Genomic DNA, 12,045 nt, shown 5'->3' with positions numbered 1-12,045 from the left:
TCAGATATATCATGCATTTCGGTTTCCCGATAATTATGTGTTTCTGTGATTATCAAATATTCGAGTCGCTCAATTAGGCCTACAGATATAGTTATTTGACATTATTTTATTCCCCTAAATACAATTATATGCTTTTCTTGAGAACCAAAGAATTTTCTGCTTCACGAAACTTTGAGAACAGCACCGCATCCAGCATTTTTTCTCTCTGCGTGTTATTTTGAACAATTCTGCAGCTTCTCCGGGGGTCCAAATTTCGGTATCTTATACAAAGGTCATTTAATTATACCACGTTCCGGCCGTGTATTCAATCTTACCATGCAAGGTCAAAAAATCATACTACATCTAGTGTATTTCTTCAAACCAAGATCGAATATACAACATTCTGGTATTTTTGACCTTCACTATATTCCTCCGAGAACACAAGTTATAGATAAAACGAAAGATCGCGATATAGAAATAATTTATAACCTCTGCATGAGCAGGAGAAGCTAAGGAAGGTACCTCCCATCCCACCTGGTGTACTCACTGGATGTCTAATTAGCTATGTACGAAATTGAATTAAGAAATCGTTCAAGCATACGACGTTCTATTCCGCTATCGTCATTTATATATCAGATATACTAGAAATACATGCATGCAGCAACCCCTCGCCTCGGTTAAACGAAATTAGTTAAGCGTAGGGATGGTAACATGATTTTTAGAAAATTTATGTGTGCTGTGGGTTTTGAAGGGTACATGGTATGTGAAAAATAGAAATTTGAGAAAAGTTTGGAAATATTTTTCTGCACGTGGAAACACTGCAGTCATAGCAACTCGCAACGGCCGTATATTTTTAAAGAATCAAAGTTACCCTCACATTTTTGTGAAAAAATGGCAAAAATACGACAAGATTCTTACCTTTTTCTGGAAGCTAAGTTACTCATCTATAGCCAGTGTTGTGGTAAATTATTTTATTTATTAAATACCATGAAATATAACATCAGACGTCTCATACAACTTTCGAAGTTTTTTGTTACTCTTCGACTGGTTTTTGCACGGGAATGTTTTGATTTTTTTTTCTTTTTGTCACTATGAAAACGGAATTTATAAATGAAATTACAATGTCGTTTATCACATAACACATTCAGATTTATAATGAAATACATTTGAGAATATTAAAGTTGTGCTTACCACAAAATAATTACTTTTTAAAGCTCTGCTGGGTGAAATATTATCAAGTGTAAAATCTTCCGACTTCATTATAAACGGTGAATTCGGTGAAAAATTTGGTCTTGTTATTTGTTAAACCGTGAAAAGTCCTGACCTCATTCGAGTTTCCCTTAATTTTTAGTAAAAATACATATATTCCGTATTTAAGAAAATATGAATTTGCAAATTTCATCAAAATTTTGCTAAATGACAGTTATTCATTGACGTTTGAAAATACAAATTTTTGTCTCGACCAATCAAGAGCTTAGTAGTTCACACTGGCGCATGCGCATAATGTAAAAAACCGTCCATGGCGTGAGGCCCATTGCATAATGGCGGACGACTTTGATTTCGCATTTGCACATCGTGGGTGTAAATATCCGAGCGGAATTAGTACCCTCGCACGGTGCTCCGCACCGGCTCGGGGATCAGATTAGTGATATATACCGATTATATGACAAACTATTCAGGAGCTGTGTGTGCATCGGTCTTTTACAGTTAAATGTGTGAAAATTGTTAACAAAGACTTTAGAGTTCGATGTTAGCGTTCGACGTCCAAGTCAGGCCTATAAATAGCCATAACATAGCAGCTAATAGCATCTTGTTTTTGAGTCCTTTTAACCTGACATTGGTAGCAGGATAAACGTTTACTGAGTTAGGATTGGTGTGATATTTTGAACATTAATATTTTGAATTCTGCGGCACCTCTGGCAGGTCCATATTTCGGTATCTTACCAAGGTCGAATATTTATACTACATTCTGGTGAATTCAAACTTAGCAAAGTCAAATAATTAGGGCTATATTCTGGTGTATTTGAGCATGCCAAGGTCAAATAATTATAGCTATATATATTCTAGTGTATTTGAGCCTACCAAGATGAAATAATTATAGCTATATATTTTTTGGTGTATTTGAGCTTACCAATATCAAGTATACAACAATCTGGTGAAGTCGCGAGCTCACCAAGGTCGAATATGTATACCATATTCTGGTGTATTCGAGCTTAATTACTAAAGTTCAATTTTAAACATTCTGGTTTATTCAATCTTACCAAGTTCAATCGACCTTCATTATTTCATAACGCGTTTTATACTCAGTGGCTACCTTTCCATGCATAGACTAAATAAATGGGGGTTTTTTTGTATTTTGCCGACAATTTCTTATTTAATATTTCGCGTTTTTCATTCCGCTATATTCGACCTTCGCTATTTTTTATCGTGTTTTACTGAGTACCTTTATAGAGACTATAAATAAATAATTTAGAGTCTTATTTTCCCAATTCTGTACACTTAATTTTTCGCGTTTGTGCGGATATTTTGATTGATGCGTTTGCGACGGTCGCATCACTCTGGATCCACCCGTGCATACGGGACCAGTCATTTCTTTCTCCCTTGAGGTAAAAAATTTTATATCTGCCGTTAATGGAATGATATAAACTGCATTATAAGATATAGGTTGCATTCCAATTTATAGTAGCTTGCTACCAGAACAATAAATTACTGATATATTCAAATTTGAAATATCATGCAGATTTGAAATCATCGGGGATTTTGCTGTTAAGAAAGTAGTATAATACACTAGTCAAGGATTGCTCAATTTTATTATTTTTATGCCTTACTATATATAATTCTCATAACGTATGTCTTAATTAAGGCTCTTTCATAAGTCGAACTTATAGCTACGACAAAATAAGGATGCGACTCGAATGCAAATAAGATGAGAGATAACATATGATGAAAAAGAGGAAAATAATGAACTTAAACAAAGATGTTAGTGTTCAACGGTAGAGATTTCTTCATTCCTTCTGACTACATGCGTGGCAGCTCATAGCACCATTTCGTTAGCGTTCACTTAGGAAGATACTATACCGCTTGGTTGGAACAAACAGGAACACGAACCCGTTAATTGATGTCAAAATATTACATTGACATAAACTGGGAGCTAAACTGAGATCTCCTGCCTGAATTTCTTTGTGACTCCACAGCCCACATGGAATAATTTATAAGATATAATTTATGATGCATTTTGGTTTCCCGATAATTATGTGTTTCTGTTATTATGAAATATTTGGGTCACTCGATTAGACCTACAGGTATAGTAATTTGACATTTATCCAACGAATGCAATTATATGTTATTCTGGAGAGCCAAACAATCTTCTGCTTCACGAAACTTCGAATCTGGTCTATAAATCATTCATCGTTATGCTTATACATGATAGCAGCTCATAATGCCTTATCTTTATTAAGACCCCTTGAGACGTTCAGTTAGGAACAGAACAGCATCCAGCATTTTTTCTCTCTTGTGTGATTTTTTTAACAGTTCTGCAGCTTCTCTAGGGGTCCAAATTTCGGTATCTTACAAAGTTCGATTAATTATACCACGTTCCGGTGTATTCAATCTTACGAAGGTCGAAAAATCATACCATATTCTAGTGTATTCAATCAAAGCAAGGTCGAATATACAACATTCTGGTATATTCGACCTTCACTATATTCCACCTTCACTCTATAATATACAATGCTGGCAAGTTGAGACAAACAGCAATACGTATTCGTTGATCTAACAAATTTTACATCTGCCGTTAATGGAAGGAGATAAACAGATGAGATTTAGATTGCATTTCGGTTTAAATATGTAACTTGACATTTACAAACTAGGCTTCTAGAAACACTGAAATATTACGCAGATTCGAAATATACGCAAATGCGATCAAGATTTATTTCATTGCTCACTGACAGTGGATCGTATATAACATCGCTGATGAGCTACGACATACCAGAAACAGGTTTTAGCGCAAATGAACTGTTTTGCCCAAAATTACAATAATAATGACTTATAGAAATTATGCATGTATTGTTGAAATATGTAAATTACGCCTATATAAACCAAAAAACAACCACGCCTAGTTAGATTCATATGAACTTCATCGAAGGAACTAGGAGTAACTATAAAGTAAGTTATATTTTAACGTGTATATTATATTTGTATTTCAAGCTCAATTTCTTGTACCTATAACAATTTTGATACTTATATGTAATTTATTTTCTATTTAGTTTGACTATATGTGTATATATGTATAATAAACATCACGAAATCGTATAGTACAAGTAAACGCTCCTGGTTAGCCGAAGTTGTTCTGGCTCCGGATAAAACCGCCAATACGTGCAAAACATGAACTGTAACTAAGACATGTCCAAGAACTCATTAACTATTTGGTTCAGACATGAAAAGTTGGACGTCTGAAATGGACCATTTTTAACTGCCGATTTTACGTGATTATATAGAATTTGTCTCATGGTAGGTACACTTCGTAAACATTTATATAACACTCTATTAATATAATGTTTTTAATTGTTTATTTTTTATCATGTGGCATTAAATAAATTACTAGAAATACATGCATGCAGCTACCCCTCGCTATTTCAAACCAAGTACACAATTTCCTAAGTTAACCTGACCTAAACTTATATTATGAAATGACACAAAACTCAAATCAGTCTTATTATATTTTACCGAGTATATTATAGCTAATGCTCCCATCATTCAATACAAAAATAATCATAAAGCTAGTGTAAACATTGCCCGTTCAATTTTGCTGCATTATACCAAGCCAGCAATTAAGTATTAACGGTTTAAAATCGAGGTTTCAAACGATTAAAACAGTACAAAATCTTCACAGACAAAGAAAAAACTTCAAATGTTATTTTATTCTGTATTTTGCAGTCAACGCCGGCGGATAAAAGTTTTATACTTTATAAATATAGTGTGTATTTTTTACCAAAATTCAAATTACACTTTCAAAAACACTTTTTGAAATTAAAGCAAAGGTGTAATAGCCTTTCACAGGTTTAAGCGTTTGCATAAAAAGCTGAAAATTTAACAAATAAACGGCATACAAAGCTGAAAAGTATACAAATACGGCTCATTCTTATCGCGAAACAAATACGAAATAAACAAAGTAAACAAGTACCTTTTGTCTTTGAAAACATTTATAAGTTTGCAGATTATGAATTATTCCTCTTACACGGCTTTGTCTTGACCGTATCCACGTTCATCTTTGCTAACTGTCATGCTTCATATATCTTGTTTCTTCTCGTTTTACTTTCTTTGCACAAAGTTTATGAAACGCTTTTACAAAAATGTTTACGAAATTACAGTTAATATAAATTGCTGACGTTCTCATTGAAATACAAACTTTCTGTCTCAGCCAATCAGAACGTTCGTTGATTACCAGACCTTACTCGCGCATGCGCATCACTTACAAAACCACCCAACGTCGACCGTCCATGACAAAGAATTTGGACAACTTTGGATTCGCCTATGTTCTACCGGGTTCCGGGTGTAATTCCTAATCTCCGAGCGGAATTAGTACCCTCGCAGGCGCTCCGCGCCCGCTCGGGGATAAAAATCTCCATTTTACTGATCGTGCTAGTGGGAAAAATAGTTTGCACGCTCTAGCTGTTATCTTGCTTTCTGTTTTGAACCAATCAACCGTTTAAGCTAAATGGGCTTCATACAACCCGCCCCTGCTGTGTTGTAATAAATTGTCTAAGTAAATTATTAAAATTATGTTGCCCAATATGCTTCTCGAGATTGTTGTCTAAGGTTCAAGGTTTTCTGTTTATTATAAAAGTAAAATTCATATCATTTTATTTTATATTTAAATGTAAAAATTACAGCAAATATATATTTTTCTTCCATTATGGTAAAAGTATCTTTTTTCTATTATATATTTTCTAGGACAATGGCAACAGCTTTTCTTTCAAGCAATACTCACCTGTTAACGAGAATGAAACCGTTTAAGGAGAGAATGAAAAAACAAGCCCCCAAAGTTATTCAGCAGAGTGATTATTTAAAAGAATTCTTGCTGAAGATCCAAAATGAAGGATTGCATGCGGCCTATTTAAAATACTGCGACCGTCAACCTCGCCCACTATCTCCAACAGTAGGTGCATACCCAGGACAATTTTCTAAAGAAGAGGATGTTGAATATGACGTGATTATTGTTGGAGCTGGTATGGCTGGTCTTGCCGCAGCGTATGAGCTGAAGAGAGCTAGGTTAAAAGTGAAAATCCTGGAGCAGACTGGTCGTTATGGTGGAAGAGTTTTCACTTATGGGGAAGATGCAGGCCTTGCACCTGGTCTATATGGCGAAGGTAGACTTAAAAGGACAATACCCCATTGAATATTTTTATGAACGTCCAATATATTTTTCGATTTATATACCTCTTTATTTTTTGCATTAATAGTTTTAAATATAGTAACAAAATTAGTCACCTATGTTTTCAGATTCATATTTGAGTGAAAATGTTTTACGCAATTTTTGGTACTCAAAATTGCCACCAAAAATTTATACATATTTTTGAACGTCCTTTCACATTTAAGAAATCCATTCACCCACATGCACTTCCACAAGCCTTTCTATAATTGTGTTGAACGCAGTAAAAAACGTTTCCTATTCCTTATTTAACTTAATAAAAAGATTTTGAACGAAATATATTATAATTCGATTCAATCACATTCTTATTACATTACTTCGCTTGTCAATTTCGGCGGAAATGTCCCGTGTTTCCATACAGTTATAGAATCACGCTTTTCGACCAATCAGCACACGCGTACTATAAATGTTATAATACAGAACGTAATAACATTGTTCGGCCAATATATCTTCCTGTAATTAATCCTTGTACCGGACGAAGAATACAAAGAAATTCCCACTTCCTTAGTCGTGGTTTGAGATGAAGTTACACTATTTGAAACAAGCCCCAAGCCATCTTTCTATATATTTTTTATATTGTAAGTCTTAAAAGACGTGTCCAAAAGTCGTACTGTTGCGCAACTAGTGTCAATCTGGTGTCTTTGCTCAAGAGAAGGGAAAGAATTATAAAGAAATTCTTCCTTTCTTATACTGCCATACCAAACGTTAAGTTTTGTAACTTTTGTTTTATTTTTAGCCGGAGCGATGAGATTACCCGGTGGTGTGGATGAACCTAACAATAGAGCGCATTTTCTAACGGATGGATATATCTCTGACTTTCAACTACCCATCAAAAAGTTTCCAAATTTTGATAAAAAAGGCATTTCCAATATTTACGGATTCAAGGAATTAACGTCGAGTACGTGATGTTACATTGAAAACAATTGACCTACAGTAGCTACTGCATATCATAAAGTCATATCCTTAATTGTCATAATATCAAACTTAATCAAAATGTCACCAATGTCAGCATATTTTAGCCATTTTTTTTATTATGATACTGATATTGTCTCTGCAGAGACATTCATGTGCTGTCAATGTAACTCAATAGAAATCACTCTTGGAGTAAGGTCTAGTGGATTATCCTCTATGACGTAATAAGGTACATGGAGTATGACGGACGACTTTAAATCAGTTAATTCACCCCTGCGCATTCATATGTCCGTTTCTGTTTATTTTCTAGAGCATTTGAATAAATTCTATAAACGACGAAAGCGCAATGATCCTTTTAATTTTTTGTTAGACTGGAAACAAAGTTATTTCCTTACAGTTTGGCCAAAGTGGAGGCAAGGAATTAATTCAGAAAGCGTCAATGTTAAAGATATTGGTATTGTTTATACTTTCTTGAAATTTAGCATCAAATGTGGTATAACAACTGCCAAAAATAGACAAAATACTTCGGGACGTTTCGACCTGAGAGCCTTCGTCAGGACCTCAAGTCGAAACGTCGAGAAGTGTTTTTTCTATTTCAAGCAGTTGTTATACTACATTTAATCTCTGTAAATAATAATAAACCGTTAATCGAATTATTTTTTTAGCAAACGCGCAAGGTTGAATGAGTTAAATTGCTTTAAACGCTTTCGCATAATTAACTCCGGGCTGTTGGACACAAGGTCGATTGTCACAATAGGCCAGTCATAAGTTCGTGTCTAATTTGAATATGAAAGGCATCAATTTTTTTACTCACCCTGTACATGTTTTGGAGACTAAATAAAAATACAATACAGCTCATTAACTATGTTATTGTCCAGTCTCGTCACGTGCCTATTGTTTACTTACCAATGGCGTTCGTCTGGCTAAGCTCCTCTTGACTTGAAAAATATGTTAATTAAAATACTGCTATTGGTTTATCTGTGGAAAATACAATAGACATGTGATGAGAAAGGAACAATTTTTTGCATAAATTTACCTCAACATAGTTAATGAGTTGTATTGCAGTTTTATGTGGTCTCCAAACCATGGGTATTCTTTTAACTCTGCTCTGACTCAGCCTAGTCGGAGAAGGCAGCAACTGAATGGTTTGAAATATGAAGTATCTGTAGCCTGAAGAATGGAATAATTATTGTAGTTACTCCAATTTTTGTCATTCCACGTGGGGAGACATGTCAATATAGTGGGGGGCGCCTAATTTTGACCAAATTTTATAATTTAAATGCTCATGCTTACATCAATTATTCATCACTTTGAGCATAAAATAATATAAATTTAATGTATGCTCTCGAAGAAAATAGTAAAATATTTTATTTTTCCAAGAGTCTGAGGGAAACATTGAAACTCGAGGGAACACAAAGCTCACTATTTCCCGATGTAGTGTACGTCAAGTGCTTTGTTATATAGGAACAAAAACATACATTTTACACAACAATTTCATTTAAAAAGCACTTTACTTTTTTATGACAATATGGGGGCAACAATTTTTAACTTGTTTCCTTAGCGAAAAAAATTCAACATGAATACAAATGCACTCGAAATTTTTATTATTTTTATTATATATTTTTTCCAGAAACCACACATTTTTGCAACATTTTTAAGATGGCGCGTACACCTGGCAGTCGCCACCCTGTACGAATGCCATGGTGACACGCTTCTTTAGACAATCTTCTTATGCACCTTACAAAGGAATTTTACTAAGGCATATGTTATATTATTAGGGACAGCTATTAGCTATTATAATCTGTCTCAAAACTCTTCTAAACTTGCTTCACACTATGAAAGCCAATGCTACGTTGGGTAATGTTTCATGACATATTTAAAGTCGTCGTTTAATCAATATTTTAATTTTTATCAATGTTTAGACGATTATTACACCAAAACAACCGGCGTTGTCACGGATCAATTGATTGCCTGGTTGAATAAAACAACCAAGCCTGAGGAGGAAATCGTTGTTTGGGGTCGCTGGATTGATATTTGGAGCCAATTTACGTTGCAAAGCTTTCTGGAGAGCAATGTTAATGTTATTACCGCAAAATTGAGAACCGAAGACCAAGATTTGTTAGACCTTGACATGCTTCGAAACCTTTTGCCTTGGTCTAACGATGCAATTCGTGGCTTCACGGTGTTTTCTTACACACCGCAACTGGATCAATCATTGGCTCAGCATCTCCGTGATGATCTGGGAAACTGGTGGTCACATGATATGCATACCTTGGTTGGTGGTATGCACAGCTTACCTGAAGCATTCTTCAGTCAAAATCGAACGACGCCATTGGTTTCTGATGATTTAAGTTATAACCAACAAGTTCACAAGATAGAGTATCATTACAATGATGAGCCTACCAAGGATTATGTCAAAGTAACCTGCTACGCAACTGGAAATGAATTAGAAGAACCTGCATACACTGCACGGGTCAGTCTTGTAAAATTCATTACAGTTATCTTTAGTTTTTTTTATATGCCAGACTTCCTTTAGATAATATATTGTCAAGTTAGTTTACAAGAATTTGTTAAAGCTCTATGTACATCATATTTCTACATTTTATTTTTTTTTTCTTTTCTTTCGAGATTTTTGAAAATTTTAATTGTAGCTATGATTTTAAATTTAAATTCCATTGTAAAGTACAAAAATAGTCAATGAACTCTATCACAATACGCATCAAATTAAAGAAATGATATTAGCATAAAAATAAACTCTGTGTATGTGCTGATGTATCATATTTATATCCAGGCTGTAATCCTCACCACTCAAGTCAACATATTGCGGCAGATTACGTTTGAGCCAATTAAACCAGCTCAGGAAGACAGGGAGGCCCTCAGAAAGAATCTTCAAGCCATTGAAGACATGTTCACAGGACCTTCCACAAAGATTATCCTGCAAACCAAGACCAGATTCTGGGAAGACGAGAAGTACGGCATCCATGGTGGCTTTTCTAAGACCAACCTACCCATCGGTCAAATACATTACGTGAAGCCGGATCCTGACTATCTCGCGTCCACCCAGCAAGGAATAATTTTGATCTACACCTGGAAGAATGAAGCCCTGATTTTTGGTTCCTTGACCAAAGAGCAGGCTAAGAAGGAGGCCATTGAGCAAGTTGGAGAAATTCACCCTGAGATCACAGAAGAAGGGGCAGTTGAAAAATGTATTGTCCATGCTTGGTACAACCAACCCTCTTATCAAGGTGCCTATAGTCTTTTGAAGCCCACTCAATTCAACAATGTCAGGTATGTTTTTGGCATACGAATTTTACACACACTTTAATTTAGCTGGGGTGGATGGTCTCCGTTATGGTAAATATATCGATAAAATAATAATCATTCCCAAATAATTGGGGTAAAGGCTGGTTTCCACTCAGGAAAATCCGCTGGTGGATGTTGACTGGATAGTCCAAATCCGCTGGGATTAGTTTAAAACAATTAGTTTTGGTTGAGAACACGTGGTTAAATGAAACTTTTCTGTACGATAGAATTATTTTCTTAGCTGGAAACCAGCCTTGCCACGCAGAAACGCCAACAATCGCCAGGAATTTTAGAAAACAATCGGATTGGCCCCCTTTGCATTTGTTTCAGTTAGTTTGTTGAGGACATACGCATAAGAAAAACTAAGTTTTTTGCTCGAAACGGTCTGAAGGATGATTTTCTGACTGAAAAATAGTTTTGCGGCGGATTGTTCTTGCTCTCCGAGTCTGTGTTACCATGGAGTCTCAGCGCTGACCCGCTCTTTACGCAAAGTTGTGTCAGGTGTTTTGGGGAATTTGAGGAATTTAGGTGTTTAATCACCGTGCTAATGAGAAAGGAAAAAAATAGTACATGAAATTTCTACTGGAAATTTCCGAACTTTCCCATAAAACTTGCTTTTCAATAAGTTGCTTTTCCGACGGGATTTTCTAATTTTCCAAGGTTTAAATGGTAATTGGTAAGATCCCCAAATATGCAAAGAATAAATATGTATTATTTTCAACCGACAGATATTTGTGGGAACCAATGGGAAATGTCCATTTTGCTGGCGAAAACATATCACTTACGGCTTGCTGGATTCAAGGAGCTTTGGAAAGTGGCTTTAAATCAGCCTATCAAGTTTATTTACGTCACATGAAGTTCATTAATACTGATAACATTTAATGATAACATTTCACAATATTACTTTCTTAGTTAAGTAACATTTAGGATAAATAACCCTTCATTAGTGTAAACGTTTTTTGTAATAATCGCAAAGGACATAGTTTAAGTTGATCATGTTAAATTGATTAATTAGTTATATTAAACTGATTTAATTATGAATAATTTCTTGCCCATTTCTATTAATCTTTAAAGTGGCACATTATGAAACCCATGATCAAAGGGGAAACGATGGCTAGGTGGCTGGTCCATCCTCCCCCGTCGAAAAAAAACGTTATTTCCATCAAACGTTTCCATCATCATTTTGCCGAAGGCGTGTGAATTTCGTTGTATAAAAAATGAGACGAAATTGTGATATTACAATGTGGAACAGCATTGACACATAAAAGGATAGACTGCACTGATTTCTAATCGTTAGGTATTTTGTCCTTTAAAGAAAAAAAATAGAAAGACGTCCAAATTGTAAGACAAATCTTATACTGTAAATTATCAAAAGGGCTAAAGGGTTAAACTGGGTAAAACTATTTACTTGTTGTGAAACT

General features: G+C 35.0%; 1 protein-coding gene across 1 annotated transcript; it reads left to right on the top strand.

Annotated features, from left to right (window-relative positions):
- Positions 1 to 5,980: 5,980 nt before the first annotated feature.
- LOC114537115 (L-amino-acid oxidase-like) lies at positions 5,981 to 11,506 on the top strand. Its single transcript, XM_028558252.1, has 6 exons — positions 5,981 to 6,347; positions 7,146 to 7,307; positions 7,692 to 7,775; positions 9,244 to 9,794; positions 10,113 to 10,609; positions 11,353 to 11,506. The coding sequence occupies exons 1-6, from the start codon at positions 5,981 to 5,983 to the stop codon at positions 11,504 to 11,506; spliced, it is 1,815 nt and encodes a 604-aa protein (XP_028414053.1).
- Positions 11,507 to 12,045: the final 539 nt, after the last annotated feature.

The sequence above is a fragment of the Dendronephthya gigantea genome, unplaced genomic scaffold (assembly GCF_004324835.1).
Source record: "Dendronephthya gigantea isolate DGI-Jeju-01 unplaced genomic scaffold, DenGig_1.0 000150F, whole genome shotgun sequence".
In the NCBI taxonomy this organism is placed as follows: domain Eukaryota; kingdom Metazoa; phylum Cnidaria; class Anthozoa; order Malacalcyonacea; family Nephtheidae; genus Dendronephthya; species Dendronephthya gigantea.
The sequence above is the reverse complement of the archived record's forward strand: the minus strand, read 5'-3'. Positions and strand labels throughout refer to the sequence as shown.

What these genes read in the sequence shown, in the direction of transcription:
- LOC114537115 (XM_028558252.1), top strand. Translation starts at nt 5,981, where the DNA reads ATGAAACCGTTTAAGGAGAGAATGAAAAAACAAGCCCCCAAAGTTATT. An exon ending in AACCTGCATACACTGCACGG is followed by an intron (nt 9,795 to 10,112) that starts GTCAGTCTTGTA and finishes ATTTATATCCAG; the next exon opens with GCTGTAATCCTCACCACTCA. An exon ending in ACTCAATTCAACAATGTCAG is followed by an intron (nt 10,610 to 11,352) that starts GTATGTTTTTGG and finishes TTCAACCGACAG; the next exon opens with ATATTTGTGGGAACCAATGG.